Source organism: Plectropomus leopardus, chromosome 8, assembly GCF_026936395.1.
Source record: "Plectropomus leopardus strain MGB_pleo_1.0 chromosome 8, ASM2693639v1, whole genome shotgun sequence".
Classification (NCBI taxonomy): domain Eukaryota; kingdom Metazoa; phylum Chordata; class Actinopteri; order Perciformes; family Serranidae; genus Plectropomus; species Plectropomus leopardus.
This window is the reverse complement of record NC_142183.1, coordinates 26,526,104-26,550,946: the sequence shown is the minus strand read 5'-3', so window position 1 is coordinate 26,550,946 and position 24,843 is coordinate 26,526,104. Positions and strand designations below refer to the sequence as shown.

Genomic DNA, 24,843 nt, shown 5'->3' with positions numbered 1-24,843 from the left:
TTTCTATGAGGAATTCTCTGCTGGTGGTGTCCAATATCAAACAATGACTACCATGACCACCTAATCTCCAAATATCTCATCTCCACATTCAGATATTTAACTTGACTGAGGATGAGTGAGGTTCACTTTCTGAAACAACAATCAAACTTTAGATGAACACTTGGTTCTCAGCCTCTCCAAGCAGCTGGGGGGGAGACCAAAGCAACTGTTATTTATTGTTTAAAGTGCACTTCCATTGTTTCTTCTTAGATGTGCAACAGGAGGGGGAATTACAGGGAAAAGGAAGTGTCTCAGACAAATGATTTCTTGTAGTAATAGTAACATAGAGAGAACACAAATGTTGAGATAAATATTAGAAAAAAAAGATAACTGCATTGAGGGCAGGAATGTAAAAAAAAACAACTAATTTGGGGGTATACACATTTCAAGCAATATTCCCATACAGTATGTCACCAGTAAAAACAGTGCAGTTAGTCTAAGTGAGGGTGCTGCAGTTAAAGGTGTGGGAAGACAGAAACACACACAGTGGGTGTGTGAGAAGGTTTTGACAGCTGTAAAAAAAAAATGCAACACATAAAATAAACATGCATATCAAAATCCATCTTCACAAACTAACACACAACACTCACCATACCGGTCAATCTCTTTTGCAGCAGTGTTTACAGCTTGAAAAGTGAACTTACATTTGGTGCCGTTTGTTTCCATTCCTCTGGTGATGCTGTCCATGTGAGAGTTGTTGAAATTCAATGCAGGCCCATGAGTGAGTAAGTGAGTGTGTGGCGGCGTGTGGAGCCACCGCTGACAGATACAGTCGATACTTTACAGATCCGCTGGTCTGGAGCTCGAGGCAGGCTGCGTCTCTGCTGGGTCCTAGTGTCAGCTGCTCAATGAGCGGAGCGAGACCGGTCAAATGACTCCTACAGTTAGGTAGTTGTATGTGTAGTTACCCTTTTGCCGAGTTAACAAGTTACTCTTCAGGTCTGTACGGTAAATATGCAATTTAGCGGTAACCGTTAGCTTAAATGGAGCCAGCTGCAGCCTGTTAGCTTAGCTTGGAATAAAAAGGCTACTGGAAACAAAGGGAGACAGGGAGCCCGGCTCTGTCCAAACGTAACAACATGCGTCTAGCAGCGTTTATAAAGCTCACAGAATAAAACGCATTATCTAGTTTGCTTAATTCGTACACATATTACAATGTAATAACGACAATAAACTGCTTTAACGTGGGTAAGGTGCCTGATGTTCCGCGCGACTCCACTTGTCTCTTAGCCGGAAGTAGTCTCCGCTGGTTGCCTAGAAACTGATTTAGGCCAAGAAATGGCGATACTTTGACAATTTTTTAAGCATTCTTTTTGTTTTTGTTTCTTACATATTAAACACAGGAGGTAAAGTGTGTCAACAAGTAAACTTTGTGCTGGTTACTTTTGGACTGAGCCAAAAGTTTTGTTTAAACTTTTCCACATTTACAGTCAACTGCAAAACGTCAAACTGTTACATTAATGACATAATGGATTTAGTGGCATCTAGTGATAAATACTGCATATTGAAACCAGCTAAAGGAAACAGACCAGGTGTTTAAAACTGGTTAAAACACTGAATAAAGCAGCAGCGTTGTGTTAAAAAAAAAAAGTTTTTTTTCTGACATTCTTTTCTGACACAAAAAACAAAGATGGTCCTATTTAAAGTCAGTTTTTGGTTTGCTCTCGACTACTGTATAAATATAGCTACTGTGACCATGGATGTATTATAGTAAAGGGACTGTGACTCATCCATTGTTTAGTGGACTTCTGTTTTGAAGCCTTGAGCCATTTTAACATGGGGTCTATGGGGACTCACTCTGTTTTGGAGCCAGCCTCTAGTGGCCATTCAAGGAACTGCAGTTGCATCATTGCCATTTTTTAATGTCGGAGGTTGCTGCTTACCCATGACGACGACTTACTCTCTAAGTACATATAAACAGCTCATTGTAAGGTGATGGAAACATAATCAGCATACTTATTATATTCCATTTCTGCCAATATATGCCCCTAAATCCTACACAGTAAACCTTTAACAACATATTTTACAAGTGATGGTTCCCAATAACAAATAAAAAAAAGGGGAAGCTCAGTTTGTTTCAAGTTTAATTTTTAGTGCCAAAATCAAAAATAACAGTATTCAAAGGAAGTAAAGTCTTCAACAACCCTGGATCTTTGTCAGTGTGTGAAATACCTTGCAGAGTGTTTCATTGTGAATGAATATAATCTCTGTAGCTACAAAATTATTGGATTATCATTCTGAAATAATATAAGTAATGGTGGATGTAAATGTATGGTGACTTCAGTCCTCATCCTAAAACATTTAGTAATCACTCTATTGCAATGAGCTGGAAAACATGGAGCAGGAGGACTGAAGTGGTGTTTCCTTTATCTATTTAATCTACTGAATTGCACATTCTTTTGGGTTACCATACAGCTGCACAGTGAACTGTATCTATTGGTGACTTTTAACTATTTAACCAGAACATTACATGGAAGTGATCTACTAATCTGTATATTTGCATTCTCACTTTGGTTTTCATTTGCACACAAATCAATGCAGGTCACACATACGATTTAAAAAAAAGCCGTGCCCACCTCAGATAGTTACTTGTCTCATTGTATATCAATTAGTGTAAACCAGAGGGACAGGTGAAAGAGCAAAAACAAAATGCTGAGTTTAGCCCAACAAAATGCATCCTCATAAACCAAAGCAAAGTTATGCTGTATGCTCACTCAACTCAATCGTCCCATCTAATCATTCACACTGATAAAGTGTCATAAATGATATACTGTATCTACATTCTACTCATTCAGATTGCTGGTGCTGCACACTCATAACTAAGAGAGCATAACAAATAAGGCAAAGCCAAAATTCTCCTCTTTTTGTGTTAGTACTGCGGCTCTGGTCACAGACATCCCCACATGTGGCCTTATAGGGGCACAGTCATGCCTCTTTCCATTGTTCAGGCTTAAGAAAAGCACATCACTTAATGTATTACAGTCTCTATTGCTTACACACCACTCCAGCACACTGCCACAGTTGCACTGGCAGCCCTGTAACAGTTTATCAGTCCGTCTGTGCATAACGTCTCTGTGGCCTTCCCTCAGTATCTCAGAAGTCCACCACGCTGGTGTGACCAGAATTTTGGTTCGTCATACATGAGGAGATCTAGAACAGGTTCTCAGCCATGGCAGTGAAACTGAGCAGAAATCTACCCATCTCTTTCTTCCCCTCTCACAGTCCTCTCGCTCTAGTTATGGCAGTATTCAACGGACGTCCATGTGTTATTAAAACAGTCGGGCTTGTTTCTTGAGCTCATTTCTCTTCCACAGAGCCAGGCGGTCAAAATCCTCCACAGTCATGCCAAACACTTGAAGGAACTCCTCAGGGGACAGGTGACGCTGAGGACACAGGGATAAAGAAATGAATCAAATACCACTTTTACACCAAATTAGTTTTGGTTGTTGAACCTGTTCTGTCCAGAACTCTTGGCAACTCGGTGCTATCTAGAGAACCAGCCTGTATTTCCACCAGCTTTGAGTGGAAACATTTTATTCAAGGATGTGTAATCTATGGAAAGTGTTACATAGATTACATACATTTCACAGCAGAAATAAACAGTAGAGGCTAAACTCTTGTTGTGTTTTTAAAGATATTTGTTTTTACCCGAAAAACAAGAATGGACCAAATATTAATGACACCACTGTATGCCTTTCTTTTTTTCTGATGATTTCTTACTTGACTCTCTTGCAAACCTGTAGAATATGACACCCATGAATGTGGTCCCAGTTTGCACTTCAGGTCAAGAAAAACCTTCAGCTTTTTGGTTCCAGCTGAGAAGTAAATTTTCAGCTTCTTAACCAATTTAATCTTGGTCAAAATGCTGTCAACACTTCCAAATTTGGTGCTGGAAGTGGAACCGACCCAGTTCCATGTTGGTGGAAAAGGGGTAACGGTTATCACATAATACCTGTCACTTTTACAGTATCAAATTAAACCTTACATTCCTCTAATATTCTTTTCAACTTCGCCATAGTTGCCATTGAGAACGTTGAGGTTACAATGATAAAAACAGCAATTGATTTCTTTTTACTAAAATTGATTGTTTTAGGCAAAGAATCCTAAATGAATAAATGAAAAAAAGGAGTATTTTCAACATATAGCTGGCACCTTACCACGATGACAGGACATAAAATTGACAGAAAACATCACCTCACAGCTTAATGAATACATATTTTTGTAAAGTATTTTTCAGAGTTTGTATGGTGGCCTGTTGTAAGTCTCTTCAGTATGTGGTAATCTGCTGCAGACGTAGCCTTTGTATTTCTAAAATCTTGGCTCAGGTGCTAGATTTTAAGTAGGCCAGGGACAACATCTTCCCAGCACAGTTAGCCCTAAAGGCCCATTCATAACTTACCTCCAGCCTGGCTCTGTCTACATCTTTGGGCAGCCTGTTGCGACCTCTGGTGGTGACAATGAGCTCCTCATAGGGGTAAATCTGCAGAGAGAGAGAGGGCCAGCAATGATTTATCAAACTTTAGACATTAAGTTACAATAACACTGGGATTATTCCACATACAGGCTAAATCAAGTGGAATGAATTATTCAAGAGATTAATTTAAACCCTTACCTTGTACTCTGCTGGGAGGAAAGAATGAAAATTAAGTCAGTACATGAGAAAAAAAAAAACCTTTGAATTAATTGCTTCAATCTAATAAAGGGTAGGTGTTTTAAATGCATATTAAATTACCTCTGCTTCCCCAGTTGACCTCACTGCCACTGTCATACTGGTACTGGTAGCAATCAGCACTCTGAGGCTGCAGGTGATGAGAGGGACAGTGACTTAAACATAAACAGATACTTTGCATGTTTTCAGCCTGAGAAATGTCAACATATGTATCTGGAGATAATAAAAGCCCCTCAATTGCCAATTCCAGTGACTCAAAGTTAATGTCAATTTCATAAAACAGATGCAATTTTAAAGCTGTTCAGACCAATCAAAATGAGCCTAAGTACTTTATAATTAATACAGCTAATCACGCTTTGTTGTGTCCCTTTTTTTTCACTGTGGTCTCACCCTCTGGATGCCATTGCGTCCGTATCCTGGTAGTGAGGCGGACTTACAACCAAAGTCTACAACACAGAAAGCAGCAGTTAAATATTACCCCAGTCAAGCCAATCGCTTCTAAAATTTCCAAATATTTTAATGTAGTTTGGCACATTGAAATCATGTGATCAGTGCCAGGTCAGTGCCAGAAGATGGCGCTGATGACTAACCCCAAAAAATCCTAAAGTTCCAGATGTTTGCACACAATGTTGGTGCTTTGTTTATGTAAGGTCATTGTATCCAGCACAAACACGTGATTTAAAACAACAACAACCTCCATTTGAAAACCATATTAAATCAATAATTAAAAAATATTAAAGTAATGGCATTTAAATAAACCAGAAGTCTGATCGGCATAAATCATTTTATAATAAAACATTAATGATAAACTCACCGCTATCAGCGCTGTACTGAGATCTGGGAGCTGTAAAATAACAAAGTCACATTGTTAAAACGTCATGACATCTCACTTTTTGCAAAAAAAAACCCAACCCAAACCCCCAAAACTGCATTTTTAACCTGCCCTGCTCTAAATTTTGATTAATTTCCTCAAAAAAATATTCAGGGGAAATGGCGTTGGAGATTTGACAGCCATCTGTCTAGTTAGAGGCGTAACAAAGAGAGACGGAGCAAGTTGCATACCCAGCAAGCCCTGGGAGAAACACAAAACATCAAAGGGGCAAGAAGGCAGAAGGAGGCCAGACAGGACTGGTTCAGGGAGGAAATAAATAAATTTATATATATATATATATATATATATAAAACAACATACAAACAACTGAGCACAAAGAAACACTGCACGACCCAGCATCTAATCACAAAACACAGCTTGCATGGGTACAAGCCTTTGTTGCCTTTCAACCGTAGCCAACAGAGTCCCGTTCAGTTGTGTCCCCTCCCATTGGAGAAACAGCTTTAATGAGAGATCTTACTGCTCATAAATAAACCAGGATATGGGACACCAGCTGTGAGTGCAAGAGAGCGAGATAGATACACAGATAGATGGATGGATAGATGGAGAGTTAACAGAGTAGAATATAGAGATCAGCAGAGAGAGAGAGGAAGAGAAACAAGCATGCACACTGAGATGGAGCGAGAACGTGCAAAGAAGAAGGGAGCTGCTGGATAGTGATAGACTGTCTGAATATCAGAGGCTAAAATAACAGTCTCAATGTGCTGTGTGATCAATGGAGCTTGATCCTTACAAACGAAAACACCTCAGGTAGCTTCAGATGGGGCTTTATCACATCTGGCCCACCTGATAGCTTGTTTAAAATCAGTGTGATCAGATATCCCCCACGACAATGACAGGCCACATCTGCTGCTGCTGGTCTACCGCAGGTTTGGCAGCAGCTGTTTGGCTATCTTTCCATCTCAATAAACTGCCCTGCCTGAAGCAGCCCTGACCCTCTCTGACCTGCATCCACAACCTTGCTGCCCTCACTCAAAACCCCGATGACAGCAGCAGATATTGAGGCTCGTAAAAAAAAAAAAAAAGCCATGTGGCAACGCACATGATGACACTGGGAGGGACAAAGACGTGGCTGCACAGGCATGAACTTGCAGAGAGAGACAAAGAGGGAGATGCATAGGGGGCAGGGTGGATCCTTACATCCGTTGACAGTGTTGTTGTACGCCGTGGTGCCGTAGCCTGTAGTGTTGAGTGTTTCCTTGCTCCCACTACGAGAATTCCTCGCACTGCCCCAGGGGTCGTTGTCATAGGAACCAGATCTAGCTTTCATCTCCTCCTTTAGGATCATCCTCCCAATGCCACTCCCGATCTGAGAGGGAGCAAGAAAAGAGGCAGAAAAGGGGGAGAGAAAAAAAAAAGAAAGAGGCGTAAGCTGCTAATTCAATGTACAGCTAATGTAAGATGGCGATAGAAGAAGAAAAGGAGGATGGTTAAGGCACCATATTATAAAAAGTGCATTATTTATGGGTGTTTCTGAGGAGGTGACACTCTTCAACCAGATGTTGAAGAAAGAGAGGAAGAAAATAATGAAGCTCTTACTCTTTGAAGACTGTGACTCCAACCCTCTTCATCTCCTCCCGTCGAGAAGCGTCTTCTCGGTGCCCGATAGGCTGAGAGAGAAAACAGATTAAAGAGATTCCCTCGTATGAATATAGAGCTCAGAGTGGAACGCAGTGGGTGAGTGAATAAATATGACAACACAGAGTTAGAGAAGGAACTGTACTTCTAAGTCTGTGTTTGGTCCGGCGTAAAAATCTAAAAAAAAAGCAGCTTACGATGCAGCTTGCCATTCAACACTCAGTGAAGTGACAGTGTTTCCTACCCCTGGGGGAGCTGGTGTACGGGTAGTAGTCAGACTCTGACTGGCTGTATGGCTCAGGGGAATAGGTGGACAGTCTGGAGGATCTGAGGATGTCCTCGCTGGTCCTGCTTTTGGTGGCTGCATCCACATGATTGTCTGTGAAGAAAAAATGGATCATGTTAGGAGAGAAAAGAAAAACAGACAGAGCCAAAGTAACAGGCAATTCTGCTGAGGAAAGAGTTTGACATTTTGGGCATTATGTTTAGTCTCTTTTGTTGCTGAGCGTTACATGAAAAGATTGATACCACTCTCCAACCAACTAATTTGATAAACGATTAATCGGTTTGGGTCATTAAAAAAAAAAAAAAAAAGTTAAAATTATCTGATTCCAGCTTCTAAAATGTGAATATTTTCAATTTTCTTTATTCCTCTATGATAGTAAGCTGACTTTATTTGGGGTTTGGACAATACAAGACATTTGAGAAAGTCATCTTGGGTTTTGGGAAACCTTTTTCACAATTTTCTGACATTTTCTAGACCCAAAAAAAAAAAACCCTACTAGATTAATCCAGAAAACGGATTCAACGGATTAATCCACAATGAAAATAATCGTCAGGCATAGTGTCAATTTTCTCATCTAGCTCTTGGCAAGAAAGTGAATAAGCTGCTTCCAAAAATGTCAAACTATCCCAAAAAGGAGAAAAATGTGTTAATGATTATCACAAAGATGTACAGCGTGGTTACATTTACACTTCATATCCAGTTATAATATCCAACATTCCTGTCAGAGGAGATCATATTTCAGCCAACAGCACAAGAATAACCAGCTTTAAAGTGAGTTCAGTTACTGCTCAGCCTGAGGCGCACAGTCTGCTTCATGAGTGGTGCGAGGGGATGATATTGATGCCACTTCGCACTAAAGCACAGTCAATGGGAGTCAATGGATGTGACATGCAGTGTAATGTCAGATAGATCGCTCTTCACTCTGTTAGCCATTAGCCATGCCGCCCCGATCCATGATCCATTGGATTCCAATACACATGATGCATGACAGCGATGGCAGACATTCTCATCTCTGGGACACACACTTTCAGCTCGACGACAGGGTGAGCCGCCCACACATACACACACACACACACACACACACACACGCACACACACACGCATGCGCACACATACACACATTCAGAGCAAAGTTACTGTAGACAGCTGGCTGAAACTTCTGTCAGAGGAGCTATGGCTCTACAGTATTGACATGGGACGACAAAAACAGAAAGAGAGACACATACCCAAACACAGACACACAGACAGACAGACGTGTGATATCTATCTACCGACAGTGAGTGAAACAGCGAGAGGAGGGAGATACTTACAGTGGCAAGGTCACCGGGTAAAGTGGAGCAGAAGGTGGAGGGAAGTGAATAAAAGTGATTGGATGCAATAAAAAAGAGGCAAAAAGAAAAGGGAAACATTACTGGAACGTCCCCAAGGGACATGTGACAATGTGAAAGCTTTGCTACCTCTACAGAGAACAAGGACAAAGCCACAAAACAGGGATCTGATTGTTTCTGTACAGGTAGCAAACTTGTTAACTGAGTAGTACATAACAGGCCTTGGATGCGCACAGCATCACAACTTTACATTTGTCTGTTGTGGCTTTGGGTTTACATCAGTCCTGTTAAGTGCTGGAACTAGAGAAAATAATAATAAAAAGTTGTTGGGGATGTAACCAATACAAAAAACTCATGGTACAATAATACCATGATAAAAAGCCCACTATACAATATTTATTGCAATTTTCAAAAAAAGAAGAAATTGACTAAAAAATGAATCTGATGTGTACAATCGCCATTTTCCCATTGATTTTGTCTCTGTGAAAACATCAGTTATCAATGCTATGCTTGAATGCAATGGGAGGTTTGACATTAGGGCTTGCCATTAAGCCTTTAGTAAGAATAAATAAAATCACAAATATTAAAAATCACTAATGTAAAAAACATACAATTAACAGGTAATTACTTGGCTTGGATGATGCTAACTTAAACATTACTTTGTTGCCTGTTTAGCCTGACACTTGGCTGGTTTTTGAGCCAAAAACAAGATAGTTGCTCATAGTTCCTTTGCACAGTGCATTTAAGAGAAGGGCTGCCAGACCATTAGGACCAAAGCCACTGATTTGTTGACAGACTTAAGCCAAGACATCATGGCTAGCGGACGATTAACAACGACATTAATTGTTTTCAACATGGAAAAAATGGAAAAATAATCAAAGAAGAGAATCAGCGTCAGATCTGTCATTTTGGATTCATTTTAAAATGTCTCCAAAACGACACCGCAGTTCAAGGCTGGATTAGGAAGTGTATGATCCAAATCCAAAAACCATTGCATTGGAGCACTTGTTGAAATGACACAACAGTACATGTCAGCTTCTGAGCAAAAATGAAGCTCCTCTTGTGTCCAGTATCAAGGTATTACGGTAACTGGGTTATTTAGAAACCCCAAAAGTTTGATTTTCAAAAAATACACGCCTTTTTTAAAATGTATTTTTTAAACTCATATGGAGATGCTGTATTGAGGACGTACTGTATGTAGTACCACTCACACACCACCAGAGGTCTGTCTCTATTAGTGAAAAAGGCAGAGGTGACAAACATGGCGACTGCGCTTGCTACACTAGCAAAATAATCTTGCGATATTGTGGTAGATTTCGTCACAATCCCACAACAGCAATGAGACATTGTTATTTTATCGTGCTATTGCAAAATTCAGTATAACCTTACATCCCTAAGCGTACAAGTGCTTGTAAAATGTGTGTGCTGAAATGTGTTCGTGTCTAGAAACATTATGGCCAGTGATGTACTAATTATAGGTGTGAAATATAGGAGTGTGAATGTGTTTATGCATATGCACAGGTCAACGACTAATTACCCCACAAATATCAACACATACAGCACAGAAGAACATGCAGGACAACAACAAAGATAAATCATCCTCCATCAAGATCCCTTAAGTCTTGTGACTCTCAGCTGAACAGCCTTTTCCAGCGTGATGCAACGAGGGGATAGAAAATCTTTTTCTTATGAATGTTTATACTCAAGCACACTATCCAGATGGCTGGAGTGCATTCCTGTTTAATGACTTGTAAAAAAGGCAAAAATAGCATCTTGTGTTAACCGCGCTGTTGTGTTATTTGACTGAACGACAACATAAATCCACACAATTAAGAAATCAGACCTCCCTCTCACACGCTCCCTCTGTTTTCCACTAAAAAAACCCAGCACAACAGCTGTCTCCAAACAATTACAGTTACAGTAACGTCTCCTTAAATCACACACTGACCGCTGATTAACCAGGCTAGGGTGAGAAATAAAAGAGGTCTCCACAGCAAATATATATTCCAGTTATAATGCAGTTTTCCACTGTGCTTTGCTCCATTGTTCAGTTCTATTCTGGTGAATTGTGTGTCCTCAGAGTCCCATGTACTCAACTCTTGTCACGCCTGAGCAACCTTCACTTCATTCGGGGTCTATTTCAGCCCCATTTGCCGACAAGAACCTGTCGTGCTGCTGGAGCTGCACGCAGGAGCATGTGGCATGCACACTAAACATTGCTCTTTTGCATTTGGCCACTTACTAATGCAATATAACTTATTTATCTTTCATTTTTTGTTGTTGATGGCATATCAATTCCAATCACAACTGGAGCATCAACGCTGATAAATACTATCACAAGGGGTTGCAGAAAAACATCAATAGGTCGTTAAAAACATCTACATCGAGTACTCAAACACAGTATGACTAAACTGACAAGAGGACAGGCAGGCTAAGGCGGGGCTAACTGCACTGTACCCGTTCTCGTATAGATGGGAGGCTTCCTGTAGATGTTGGGATCCCCTGTGGCTGAGGAGAGAAAGAGGAGATGGAGAAGTGAAAAGTGGAGGAGTAAAGGAGGAGAGGAGGTGAGTTTCTGTTGAGGGACGAGGTGGATGCAGGGGGGGGATGGATGTAAATGAAGGTAAAGATGAAGTATGAGGGGAAGAATGTGCCAGAGATATAATGTGCGGTACAAAAATACGACTTAGTCACATTTTCACACACTCTGATTCCCACGGAACTTAAAATGAATTATTTGCATTCGTGAATAATGGCTGATGAAATTTTCCCACAGAATAAAAATAAAATCTATGAGATCGTGAGGAGAGCAATGAGGAGATGGGGGGAGTCCTACCTGGTACATGAAAATGTTTAGGGGGCTGGTTTGTGGTGGGTGTGCTTGACCGCCCCTCTTGGCCGTAATAAGGTGAACTCCTGCCACTCTCAGAGCCTGCAGCCAGCCACAGCCAATCACAGCGAAGGAAACATGAGCATGAAGGAAAGGCCTCAACACAAGTCTCATCCATGCAGGTGAAAACCAAACAGCTTAAACATTCATTCAAATTACAAAGTGACATTGGGATAACTTTTCCACTTGTGCAGCTACAAAGGTTATTGAGTTGTCTTCCTATGACAGTAATTACAGTCTCAATGCACACGTGTAAGAGTTAGATGAAATGATAGCCAAGGAGCAACTGCAGCAATGACAGAGCCAAACAAGTATTTTGGAGTGAAGTGAAAGAGATTCTGCCCTGACACTGTGAATCTCGTTACCACTGAATTTATATGATGGCATATTTGTTAATATATAAGAGTGGTGATGACATACAAATGGCAATGACAAGCACTTTGATCTCTCGTAAAGGAATAGTTCAACATTTGGGGGAAAAAGGCTTCTTTGTCCCCTAATGGCTTGGACATACTTTATGCATTGAACGTCCACAGACAGCTGCTGTCGCATGGACACAGACGTGCACGTGGTATTATTCATAGTATGGCTGAGGGTCCGCATCAGCCTCAAGCAGCAATTGGAGGGGTGGGAGTTGAGATTATTGTTCTTCTACTGCAGATGTCTTGTGAAAATGAAAATAAGAAGATGCTGCTGTGTCTGGAGTGAATGTTGGTCGAATAGCCAACTTAAAACCAGCTTTACTGTGGTGAGGTGGCTGCAGCTGTCTTGACTACAGTGTGATGGACTGGACTGGAGCAAAAGACTGGAGTATGAGCAGTCTGCACTTGTTATATCCACAGTCCCTGCACTCACAAAAAATGGAATGGGCAGTATATGGTTGTCTGCTTCAGTATCCTTGCGGACAGGTGTGGATGACATTTATGTCTTGCAGACCAAAGGGGACCTTCAGAGATAGACAGATGCGGAAACTCTGAATTGGGCCTTTTCGAGAGTTAGATGAGAAGATTTATATCATTTTCACGTCTGCACGCTAAATATAAAGCCACAACCAGAAGTCGGCTAGCTCAGCTTAGCATAAAAACTGGACATGGAAAAAACCTTAGATTGTATATAAAGATGGACGACATGACAGCTCCCCCAAAGTGAGGTTATTCAATCGCAATCGCCCCCTGGTGTCTGACTGCAGTACAGGTCCTTAGACCCGCCCCTCTATGTTAGTGAATGGTCATAGGCTGAACTAAAAACCCAAAGTACATGCCAAATAAATGTTTCCCAAAGACGGTTTCTGTCACTGACGGTAGTTCTTATCACCCTGATGTTTGTTCAACTGTTTGTTTTCATGATAAGTTCGGTTTTATGCATTATTAAATTATACAAAAGGGGGCTTTTCCGCCATGATGGACAGCCAATTCTTGCGCTCACATTCAGTGGAGCTGCTTACTATTGGTTGGACGGGTGTTTGAACGGGAACTCCCCCACCGCAGATATCGTTACTGCGCAGATGCAGGGCTCCCAATGACATCACACTCGCAACATGGCAACACTCATACCCGGAATATTTTAACCTTACTTCAGCATAGCGGGGGTAAGTAGGGGCGCGTCGTCCATCTTTATTTACAGTCTATGGGGAAAACAGTGAGCTTGGCTCTGCCAAAAACAACAAAATATGCCTCCAAAGCCTACTAATGCATGTTAATTCAGAGCCAGGCTAGCTGTTTCCCCTTGTTGCTTATGCTATGCTAAACTAAGCTAGGTAAACTGAACAGACATATGTGCGAGCGGTATCGACCGTCATCTCAACATCAGCAAGAGAGCAAATAGGCATCTTCCCCCAGAATGTTAATCTACTCTTTGGAGCGATTTGACGTCAGTAGAATCATTCGCAAAATTAAAAATGACTCAACTCAGAAACTCCATTGTTCTTCAACTTTGCTCAAATTACATTTCACATTAGGCACAGCATAATTGATTTCATTTAATATATTTTTTAACAGGCTGATATTAAACTCTGAGGTCATAAGCAGACAATTAGGAGTGAGTACCGTCTGACTCACCAGGGTAGGCATAGTGCTGTGGAGAGCGAGGCATGATGGGTGACATGCCTTGACGACTATACGTCGGTGAGTCAATATAACCTGGACTGGAGCACCGCCTCTGCTTCATATCCAGGCTGTCGAAGTCCTGAAAGGACAAAGGAGACAAGGTGGAATTGGCGAAAAAAGACCAGAGGGCAACCAGGAGACAAATATCTTAGTGACAGGCCAAAATGACAACAGTTCACTTGTTTAAACTCGTCTTAAGTGCTCTGCTATTTATGTTGGGATGAAGAATGCTCACCTGAGAATAGGGGGAGAGGGTCCCAAGTGACTGGAGAATCAGTGGAGAGATAAGACTTATTATTTGTACTTTAGTAGCATTGTGAGAAAAGCACACCTTAAATCACATATTTGAAGGATCACAATAAAAAACTGACATTCTTTTCAAAATCAATCTCTGCCTTGTTTAATGCTACATGGATGATTGGTGGCCATTTCTGCATCGGACAAAGTAATGAAGAAATAGTAAAAGAAATAGTTTGGCATTTTGAATTTTTTTTTATTCACATTCTTGCCAAAAGTTAGATCAGACAATATATTCCACTCTCATGTCTGTCTAAATCTCACTTATTATCTATTTATATCTTTTTTGTTTTATTCATAAACACAAACCAAAATGAAAAAAAAATATTAAAAAAAAGGAAATTTGTGTTTTGGTCTGTTTCTAGTTTTGGTGTAAGAGCTCACTTTTTTTAACCTTTGGACAGAGCTAGGCTGGCTGTTTTCCCCTGTTTCCAGTCTTTATGCTAAGCTAAGGTAATCGCCTGCTGGCTCTAGTTTCATATTAAGCGGACTAATATGAGAGTGACATTATTGTGGAAAAAAGCAAATAAAAATCATTTGAAAAATGTCAAACTATTACTTTTAGTATAGTGCATATGTAAAAGGACATTTACCAGAAACTAATGTGAAAGTTGTGTGTTGGCAGTAAAATCCATCAATCTGTGACTTAAACAAATGCTACAAAATATTCACAACCATTTCAGGCTCATCATTTCCAAAACCAATTTCGCTTTAAATTCCCAGGATTTTTACATTAAATGAAAAATGATTTTTATATTGATCTCAAGTTGAAGTTCATGATGGTTAAAAAAAAAATCCAATTTTCCATTCCAACTTCTTACATTATACCAAATCAAATTAACCAATTTAATCAATGTTTAAAAAACAAAAAAAAAATGGAAATAATGAGCCCTACACATACTAAATGACTGGGATGTACTGACACACATTTCTTATATGCACAATTCAATCTAAAAACCTAGACTCTTCCCTGCAAACAGACCAATAATGAGACCAGTGCTAAGTTTGGCCTGGAGTGTGTAGCAGTAGTACCTCCCCATAGCTGTAAGTTTCTAGCCTGTCATCAGGGGTGTATCTGTGGTACGGCTGGTATGAGGAGGATATGAGGTCTGGCTGTTGGACCTCGTATATGGCTTTGACCTTTGGCAGGGCAGCTAGGTCCTTATAATCTAGGATCTGATTCTCCACTCTGGCCTGGAGAGAGGACAAACACATACACCCACCACAGACAGAGACAACAGCAACAAGACACAACATCAACCACATGGACGATGCACAGTAACAAAGTAGAATGGAAATGCAGCCAGTGGTGGTGAGCACATCATGCAGCAGTAAGAAGAGTGAAAAAGAGCTGATGAAGCACACACAAGTTTGCCCATGCACATACGTGTGTGTGCGCTCATCAAAAAGTACACATGTATGCTGCAGAAGCTGACAGCAGTGTAAGTTGTTGACCTTCAGGAGCTCAGCATGTGTGAGAAAGAGAGCAGAGGAAGCAAAGACAGCGAGAGAGATAGAGAGAGAGAGGAGACAGTATGGACGACAAGCGTGCTTACACTGCATTTCTCCCTCATCCATCACCTTTAACAGAAAGGTCATTGATTATGAGACGAGAGGCGAGCCGGGCAGGGCTGAGCAGAGAGCGGTGACTCCTGCTTGCATGCAGACAACCCTTGACATGCTAATACTGCCGACATGCAGCAGCAGCACCCAGCAGACTGCCAAGCAGCACAGTTAGACACTGCTCCATATGTGGCTGAAATGGAACTTGTCCAACTCTGCGATGCACAGAGTGACAACCTTCACATGAACCTGGTATAAACCTGGTACAAACCAAATGCTAACTTATCAGGAAGGAGGCTGAATAATGCTGCAAAGTTAGGATACATTTTGCCAATAGAAAATCCCTCAACCTCTGACCTCAACATATCTGAATGAAGATGGGTTATTTGAGTACCCGTGAGTCTCCCCTTCATAGACATGCCCACTTTATGTCAGTCCCATGGAGGTTTTCTGCTGTCAATTGATTCCTAATCAAGACAATCTGGTAAGAATCACTTTTACCTTGTCAATATGGACTTTATAACTGTTTTGAAATGCAAAATAATGGAATTAAAAATGCACGATTAAAAAAAATTAGATTAACTATTGAAATTTTGCAATCAAGCACAATTTAAAAAAATAATAATTTGACAGCCCTAATATTTATATGCTGTATACTGTAAAGGAAGCACTGATTCAGTGATTCGCACAATAAAACATGTATACGTCTGTAGTTTAAAATTGGGATCAAATTTGGTTGAAAACTTTTTTTCCTTAAGTTTATGGAAGCGGATTGGGGCCATTTATGATGGAGAAAAAAATTTGGGCAAATCGAGATTAAAGTCGAAATGACGAGAATAAAGTCGAAATGACGAGAATAAAGTCGAAATGACGAGAATAAAGTCGAAATTTCAAGAATAAAGTCGAAATTTCGAGAAAAAAGTCAGAATTTCGAGAATAAAGTCGAAATACAATTTCGAGATTAAAGTCGAAATACAATTTCGAGATTAAAGTCGAAATGACGAGATTAAAGTCAAAATTTCGTGGAAAAAAAAGTCGAAAGGTCGAGCATAAAGTCGTAATATAATTTAGAGATGAAAGTCGAAATTTCGAGATTAAAGTCGCAAGGAGAGCGGAGAGCTGCGCTGACCTCTGTGTACTTGCCCTGCGAGGGCTGCTCGTGGCCGGGGTGCTACTACCAAGGCTCCCCGGGATGAAGTTCCAACGTTTTCCCCTCCCCCTCATAACAGTGACAGGCCCTTCAGCCTCACCCTGACCCTGCTTGGCCTCTGGGACCCCCGCCTCGATCCAAACCCACCCTGGGGGTCTCATCTCACACCTTCTTACACATAATTCCTTATTATAGAGAAAAAAAACTACATCTTTTGAATTCAAATATCTCCCTTTCACCAAACTAGCTTGATTGCCTTGTTAACTTTCCACTTGTCCAACAATTACCAAGTCTGATATGGTCAAACTAAGTTAAACATGAAAATATGAGGACTTTACATGCTGGTTTTCCCTGGTATTTGTCTCTGTCTGTGCTGCCCTCTGCCTAACCAGCCCCTTTCAATCATTCTTTGGAGGCAGACCATGAAAGTAGCAGAATCAAATTGACCAAAATCACACAAACGCTCCCCCCGATTAGACGTGAATTAGCTCTGAGCTATAATTTGGTACAGTGCACCAAATGATGATATGATATGATATATAAATGATAACATTTATGTTTTAACTGTACATGGTTCCTTTTAGAAATAAATAAATCATAAATAATTTCATTCAACCAATGACCTAAACCTGGGTTTCATTTAACTCGTACCTTAACTTTTTTGGTTTTCATTCCCTTTCTTGTGGATCAAATCTTTTTAAGATCACTCATATCAAAAACTATGAACCTCCTGGAGGTGCTACAGAAAAGTCAGGGGACCATCGAAAGTCTCTTCTTGGAGCCATCTGTAAAAAATCTGGTGCCAGTCCATCTTGTCGATGTTGATTTAACTGGATACTTGATAACTTTGACTTGCTGGTAATGCTAATTGGCAATTTAAGGCATCACCAACATCATTAGGACACATCCTCTGGGAACAGTGAATGACTCTATAGCATTTACTGCCATCCATCAATTGCAGTTAAAAACTATTCTGGACCACAGTGGTGCATTGCCTGACACTGCCATTCCACAGCTGCTGAACAGTTTCAGTTTTCATCCAAATGTAGCCCAGTTTTAACCTACGCATGACCTAATGTGTTTTTTCCACTTGCAAATCCTGCCACATCAGTGATGAACACAGAGGTTAGGACACAGACAAGTGAACAGGCCAAGGGAGTGAGCAGCCTCTCAGGTTGGTGCTTAACCATTCAAGCCTATGGGTAGTGCTCGTGTTTCTGCTGTAGAAATTGTGCTTTTAGGGTAAGCTCTGTGGCAGTGGCAGCTAGAAGTGACTAAAAGCTACAAAGTTATAGGCAACTCACGCATATAACCCTGCTGGGAGAGCCTATGGAGGAGCCTGGTGGAGAGATGGAGGCCTCTGACAGGCGTCTGTGCTGTGAGGTACAAACAGACAAAAAGAAAAAAGAAGAGCAGAGAACACACAGGGTGAGAAAATTACAGTTTTCCATTTATCTTAACATTTTCATTTCAAACTCAATCTCACCCTGAGTCTCCTCTCTGCCCTCGCTGCCTGCTTGCATAATGGGTGCCACACCTCGCAACCTGAAGGAGGGAAGACAGATTGACGGTGGATGTTCTCGCATGCCATACATTCGTCTACATGGGCATGGTCCAGTGATGGAGAGTAAACACATTAACTAAAGTACTGTATTTAAGTATGGATTTAAGGTACTTGTACTTTGCTTGAGTACTTTATTTTCTGTTTTAAAGATTTTTTTTCTTGGATTTTTGCTTTTATTGTAATAGGACAGCAATAAAGGGGGGAAAGAGAGGGATGACATGCAGCATAGGGCCACAGACTGGAGTCAAACCCCCAGTCGGCAAGGACAATGCCTCTGTACATGGGTTGCCCACTGTACCAGGTAAGGTAATGTGCGCCCCAATCTTTATACTTTAAGTACAATACATTTCGAAGGGAAATATTGTACTTTTTACTTCACTACAATTATCTGACAGCTTTTGTTACTTTACAAATTAGGATCATTGCCTAAAATACAAAAGAAGAGTTTAAAAAAATATGATGTTTGTTAAATTACCAAACAGTTTATACAAGTATTGCTGCAGCAACTAGTTGAATAATCAACCAGTTGATTCACAGAAAAGTAATTGCCAACTATTTTGTGTGTTTTTCTATTTTTTAATAATTTAGAGTTTTGAGGGGTGTTTTTTTTTAAAGAAATTGTTCATTTGAGAGTTTTTTGTATGTTTTTTTACTTTTTCTTTTTTGGTATTTTTTGCGTGTTTTTTAAAATATTTTTCATTTTGAAGGTTCGGGTGTTTAATCTAGATTTGATCTATCTTTTATTTTCTCTTTATAAACAATTTTGTGTTTTAGTGGTGTTTTTTAAAATAATTTTGAGTGTTGGGGTGTTTATTATTTTCTTATAATTTTGAGGTGGGGTACAGGTGTTTTGTATATATATATATTTAAAAAAAAAATAATATTACATTTTTTGGTTGTGTTCTTTTTTAAAAGATTTTTCTGCATTGCAAACTTTTAGTTTACATGCTACATTTTCCTGATTATTCTTATTTACTTTTAGTTAAGTACCATTCTCAGTGCAGGGCTTTTACTTGCAACAAAGTATTTTCATGGGGTGGTTTTAGTACTTTAAAGGATCTGAATACTTGGTCCAGCACTGGCATGGTCAGTATACTGGCATTACGTTTCACCTGTCAGGTACATTTCCTCTCCCTCTTTGAACATCAGGTTACAGCGGGAGCATCGAGCGCAGGTCGGATGGTAGTGTTTCCCTCCAGCCTGTGAGGAGAGGAGAGAGGAAGAGTGTAACTGGACATAAATTATCATCATAAAGAGTTTCACAGAGTGAGGGCTAATTTACAAATGAGCAGGTCATTGTCTCCATATGTTTTCTCCGGTACATCACCTGACCGCCAATGGCCTCGTAATGTACCGAGACACCATGCATTGCCTGGAGCTGTTCATCAGCATACAGCAATCAAATGATAGCCACCACCCATTCTCCTCCACGCCATAATTAGAGCAAAGAGCCCTGTAGGTCAGTCACATGAAGAAAAGTGTCAGTGTGTGTGTACGCTACGAGAGAAAGAGGGAAGTAGGTGGCCATGTAAGTGAAGGACACAAGACTGTGATACATGTCCTTGGACGCTCAAAGCGCCCCGCGGGAAAACATCCAAACAGGTGAAATGGACACATGAAATGATGCAGTATGATGTCACTGCACCCACTCCCATCCATTAATCCAGTCCAGTTCACGGTCCTGATGTTCCTCACACATGTCTCCGCGGGGCTGACGGCTGAGGCGTGGCCCCGTCCTGTCACCTCTGCCTTCCTGACACACCATTAGAGAATTTCTATTTATAGAAGCACCACTGACATGTGGCCTGTGTCGAAGAGACCTGAACTGTTTCATCTGAACAAACCCGGCTTGTGCGCTTGAGTGTGTGCGGCGGGGTATTATGTCATTTTATGCTGCATTGACTTTCTCCGCTTTTTATAAAACTGATGCTTTCATGCAATCTGCAGGAAACCAGGCCTCTCTGACGAATGTACTCTCTCCAAGAATTGCACAGTACGGTTCTTAATCGCTTCCAAGCTGCATTTTAACCAATCCCTGCGCTCCTGATCTGTCTCAGGTTACTCTGAAAGGAAAGCCAGGAGAGGATGCAGCATTTCCGTTCCTTGGTTTCCAAGCAGGAGAGCGTTTACCGTCTGTGGTCGTATAGTATCAGTTCAACAACTGCTGTTAGCATTTCTAATGAGGCCCCTGTTCTCTCCGGTGGCATTAATAGGCTGCTATATTTATTGGCACACTAAAACGCAGAGGAAGGAAGGAGAAGGAAAGAAAAGAAACTCAAGAATGGAGGTTTTGTGCTCCTCTTTCTTCCGCTTCCTGTCTTTATTTCTCCAACTACGCTGAACTACTCATTAAACTAACAACCACTGGCTCTGGAAAGTTGGACTGAAAGAGTGGCTCTGTGGAACAAGCCAAATCATCAACACAGACACAAACACAGACAGATTAGTTTATTTTTTTTATTGCAGGAGTAGAGAAACTGCACCGACATTTAAATGATGCTTAAAAAAAGATCAGATGACTTATTGGATTCTGTGCTATGCTATTAGTTTTTTCTTTTTTTTTAGTTTGATGAGCATATGCCACAAACATGGGAAAAAAACCCAGCATGTGGGATGCGTATATCTGGTTTTACTTTTGGTCGGACACAGAGGCAAGCTTTTGATTTTATGAATGTAAAAACCATGTTATATACAGTGTTTTGCACAAGTCCTAATTTCCCAGAATCTCTAGCAAACACAAATTGTGAAGTGCCACATTTTGGGAAATTTGCCAGGTGTGCAGCCTGTTTAAAGATCCAGTGTGTAGGATTTAGGGGCATCTATCAGCAGACACATAATTCGATATAATAAGTGTGTTTTCTTTCGTGTATAATGACGTGGAAATAAGAGTCCTTGTGTTTTATTACCCTAGAATCAGCCGTTTATTTGTACATACTGAGGGGGTCCACGTCCACTGGGACCACCTTGTTACACCGACATGTTTTTTACACTAGCCCAGAATGGACAAGCAAAACACAGGCTCAGGTTAGGGCCATTTATGTTGTCACGGTTTTGCGTAGAACAGATTTGCCAAAGGGGTGAGTTTAGTTGGTTGCAATCTACAGCCTCACCACTAGATGGCACTAATCTTACAACAGCTTAATTAATAAACCTTGTATAGGGCTGATGTTTTCAATCCATTTCTAGCACTTTGTCTAGTGGCCATTTGATGTTACTGCCAAGTTCCCTATAGATGCCAGTGTTTAATCTACGATGCTCTCATGTATGTGATCATATTTTACCCATGTGGTCTATACTTTTATGATTCATTTATGGGTATGGCTAGTACCTATCTCTTTTCACTTTGTTTAATGTATTATGTGATTTATGAGTGAGTGATCTATTATTTTGTCTTTATATGTCTTTGTTTAAGTGTGCTCCCTAACATAAATTCTAATCAACCATGTTAATATGGCAGTAAAGTATTGAATCTGAAGGGTTCTTTGACATAAACTAGAACTGAGTGTTTTAAAAAATGACCGAAATTTGACATAAACTAACATTTTTGTCAACAGACTAAAACCAAATAAAAATGAGGTGCCACAATGAGCACAGCATATGTTAAAGTACTCAGACTGATGTTTTCTTATCCTAAATGTACACTATATGTTCGGGGAGTTAGTGTTCCTGGATCGGACTTCTGTGAGTCAAATTGGTTGCTCGCTGCATCTTAAAGAGGCAAATCATTATGATATCAAAATTTGACAGAAGAAAAGAATAAACGTCATGCGTGCAAGCACACACAAACGATCAGAGGGTGAGAGAGAGAGAGAGAGAGAGAGATAGAGGGAAGAGAGAGAGAGAGGGAGACTCACAGATAAAGGCTGACATGTCCCCATGCCTATAAATAGCTCAGAGAGGCTGACAGTCAGGAACAAAACACTTTACACCAGCCATTCTGACAAGCAAAGGAGCATAGGGACAGCAAGGCCCCGTGTGTGTGTATGTGCGTGTGTCCGACAAAGTTTTACGTCTGCTCCCTTTCCTCAGGTCCCAACAGACAAGAGACACCCTCCAGAGACTCTTCCAAAACATTTCATTAGCATGTGCACTTTATCACTTTCATTATTTCCGAACATACTCCCTTCATTATTTTCCCTTCACTTCTTTCTTTCGTCTGTCCGCCTCAGCTCCTTCTCCTCTGCTCTCCTCTCTCCACTGTTGACTCCCTCTTCCATCTCTTTTTAAAAGTGCCTCAGCGTAAGAGCACGCATATTTCTATCACTGCAGAATTTGCTTGTCTGTGTCTCTCCTCCTTCCATCTTTTCCCTTCACTCTTTACCCTCTGATCTTTTTATAACTCCCTTTTCCTCTCAACTCCTTACATGACGTTATGATTCAGTCTTTTGCCTCCTGTTGGTGCTGGTAGACCTGTGTTCTGCTCAACTGTGCTTCTTCTAAAAGTAACAGAAAAGTGGTTGAGCAGCAATGTTTGACCAACACACTGCAGCTGAATTTGTTTTAGTTTAGTAAAGCAGCACACAATTTTTATCACCCGCCAATCTTAAGTCGCTCACTCCCTGAGGCACAGCGGGGCTTAAACGGAGGCGAGGATAAAATGCAACTGCTCAATTCTGATAACGCTGATTACACCCAGTCACCACAGTCAACTCCCAATTTGGATTTCTGTATTACTGCAAAATTCGGTGGGGCTAAATCTCCATTACCATCATCTGACGTTGAAATCTGGTCATGTTCTCACCTCCAGAACCCTTCCACTGATGTATCTGCTGCAGGTCTCACATTTCACCCCGTACTGGGCGTGGTAATCTGCCTCACAGTATGGCACTCCATCCCTGTAACATAGAGAATAAAACTAGATTTACCGCCTCGCCGTTGTATTCCTCCACGAACCAGTCATGTGGCACTTACAGTTTATATCCATGTCTGTTAAAACATGGATGCTTCACACACATCTTCCCCCTAGCAGCACATAAGATCTCTACAATCAGCACAATTTCAAGGTGGACACCCAAGATTAGAGTCACCGATTCTCTATCTGACTAAATGTCTCCCCTTCTGTCTGAGTTATAATGTCGAGTAATGCCCAGAAAAGTGTTTTTTGTAAAACATTTTGATGTCATAGTGACCTTTGACATTTTGTATATAAATTTTCATCACTTCATCATTTAAATTTCATTATAATTAGCGCATGATTTCTTCAGTTAAGGCCTTTTTTTTGTTCCAGTGACCTTTCATTATCTGGGGCTAATCATTTCATTGTTGAGTCCAAGCGGACATTTTGGCCAAATTAAAAAAAAAAACTCCTTCAAGGTGTCCTTGAAAAACCTCATTCACTGGAATCAGACAAGGTCATGGTGACCTTTACCTTTGACCTATGAACACCAAAATCTCATCAGTTCATTACTGAGTCCAACTGGATGTTTGTGCCAAATTTGAAGACATTCCCTCATGGTGTTCACGACGAGGTTGCATTTATGAGAATGGGACAGAAAGACGTATGGACAACCTGAAAAGATAATGTCTTCGGGCGTGGCCATATCCGGCACATAGGCATAAAAGCTTTAGCCCAGTGGTTCTCAACCAGGGGTCCTTGAGGGAGTTCCAGGGGCTTGCCAGAAAAATTGTAACTCAATTATTAAATACATGCGTCTATACCCCAAAATTAAAATATCAAAGCTGTAATTACACGTTTACTTTGACAAACTGTTGGAACACAAGTCAAAGATGCAACAAAACAGTGCCTCCAGTAAAATAGGTGAAACCTATTGGCAGGGTGAAACCTCAAAAGCAAGAGTTGCAATCTGCCATAAAACATTAAGACGATGAAGCAACTATGCACAGCTGAAGAGGGAAAATTACATTTTCACTATAAATTGACACACAAAGATGGCCAATTTTCAGCAGAATGCAGGAGATGAAGTGTTTAATGCCCAAATTTTTGGGGGAGAGAACCCCCTGACTCTGCTTTAATGTGATGGCCCCTGTTGTTGAAGAATAATCCCACATCTGTGGTGATACGAGTGACTTTTCTGATCATTGGTCTCACTTTCTCCATGGTTATCTCCTCAACTGTAGTTGGCAACAATAGAATTGTGGTCTTAATCATATCTAACCAAAATCCTTTCAGACGGAGGTCCCTGACCTAATTTTTTAACAATTTAGGAGTCCTTGACACAAAAAAGCTTGAGATCCACTGGTTAAGCCTGTCTAGGGAAAAACTTGATATTAAAAATCACCATTGACGTCACACAGCAACGGCAGCATCCATGGAGGCGCACTTTGTAAATAGTAAAAATAAACTAAAAGGCAATGTCAATTATATTTGCATGTATTTAATTAAAATAATACATCTACTATCACATAGTAAAACCTGTTCTGCAAGTAAATTGATGTCAAAATATATCGTCAATGTTTTTAGGAAGCTGGTTACAGTAAACAATCTCTGAACCCGATCTTCTCTGTACAAAGGTTAATCTGCA

General features: G+C 40.6%; 2 protein-coding genes across 7 annotated transcripts in view; both read right to left on the bottom strand.

Moving 5' to 3' along the window:
* Window positions 1-1,297, bottom strand: part of afap1l1a (actin filament associated protein 1 like 1a) — a 31,057-nt gene extending 29,760 nt beyond the window's left edge. Inside the window, exon 1 of the mRNA XM_042493069.2 lies at window positions 684-1,297. Coding sequence (XP_042349003.2) covers window positions 684-726 — 43 coding nt within the window. The 5' untranslated portion in view covers window positions 727-1,297. The remainder of the gene's footprint in view (window positions 1-683) is intronic.
* Window positions 1,298-2,106: 809 nt separating this feature from the next.
* Window positions 2,107-24,843, bottom strand: part of ablim3 (actin binding LIM protein family, member 3) — a 62,861-nt gene continuing 40,124 nt past the window's right edge. For 2 of the 6 annotated variants that reach the window (XM_088081275.1, XM_088081274.1), the window contains 18 exons: window positions 23,103-23,196; window positions 19,474-19,561; window positions 18,284-18,342; window positions 18,102-18,173; window positions 15,117-15,278; window positions 14,023-14,052; window positions 13,740-13,866; window positions 11,629-11,724; window positions 11,250-11,300; window positions 7,423-7,539; window positions 7,140-7,210; window positions 6,741-6,909; window positions 5,523-5,552; window positions 5,099-5,154; window positions 4,772-4,838; window positions 4,652-4,662; window positions 4,439-4,519; window positions 2,107-3,422 (listed from right to left, as the gene is read on the bottom strand). In XM_088081275.1, the coding sequence (XP_087937401.1) occupies window positions 3,309-3,422; window positions 4,439-4,519; window positions 4,652-4,662; window positions 4,772-4,838; window positions 5,099-5,154; window positions 5,523-5,552; window positions 6,741-6,909; window positions 7,140-7,210; window positions 7,423-7,539; window positions 11,250-11,300; window positions 11,629-11,724; window positions 13,740-13,866; window positions 14,023-14,052; window positions 15,117-15,278; window positions 18,102-18,173; window positions 18,284-18,342; window positions 19,474-19,561; window positions 23,103-23,196 (1,495 nt within the window). In that variant the 3' untranslated portion in view covers window positions 2,107-3,308. Of the gene's footprint in view, window positions 3,423-4,438; window positions 4,520-4,651; window positions 4,663-4,771; window positions 4,839-5,098; window positions 5,155-5,522; window positions 5,553-6,740; window positions 6,910-7,139; window positions 7,211-7,422; window positions 7,558-11,249; window positions 11,301-11,628; window positions 11,725-13,739; window positions 13,867-14,022; window positions 14,053-15,116; window positions 15,279-18,101; window positions 18,174-18,283; window positions 18,343-19,473; window positions 19,562-23,102; window positions 23,197-24,843 lie in introns of all 6 variants that reach the window. The other 4 variants (XM_088081276.1, XM_088081277.1, XM_088081279.1 and 1 more) reach the window with 4 other exon arrangements.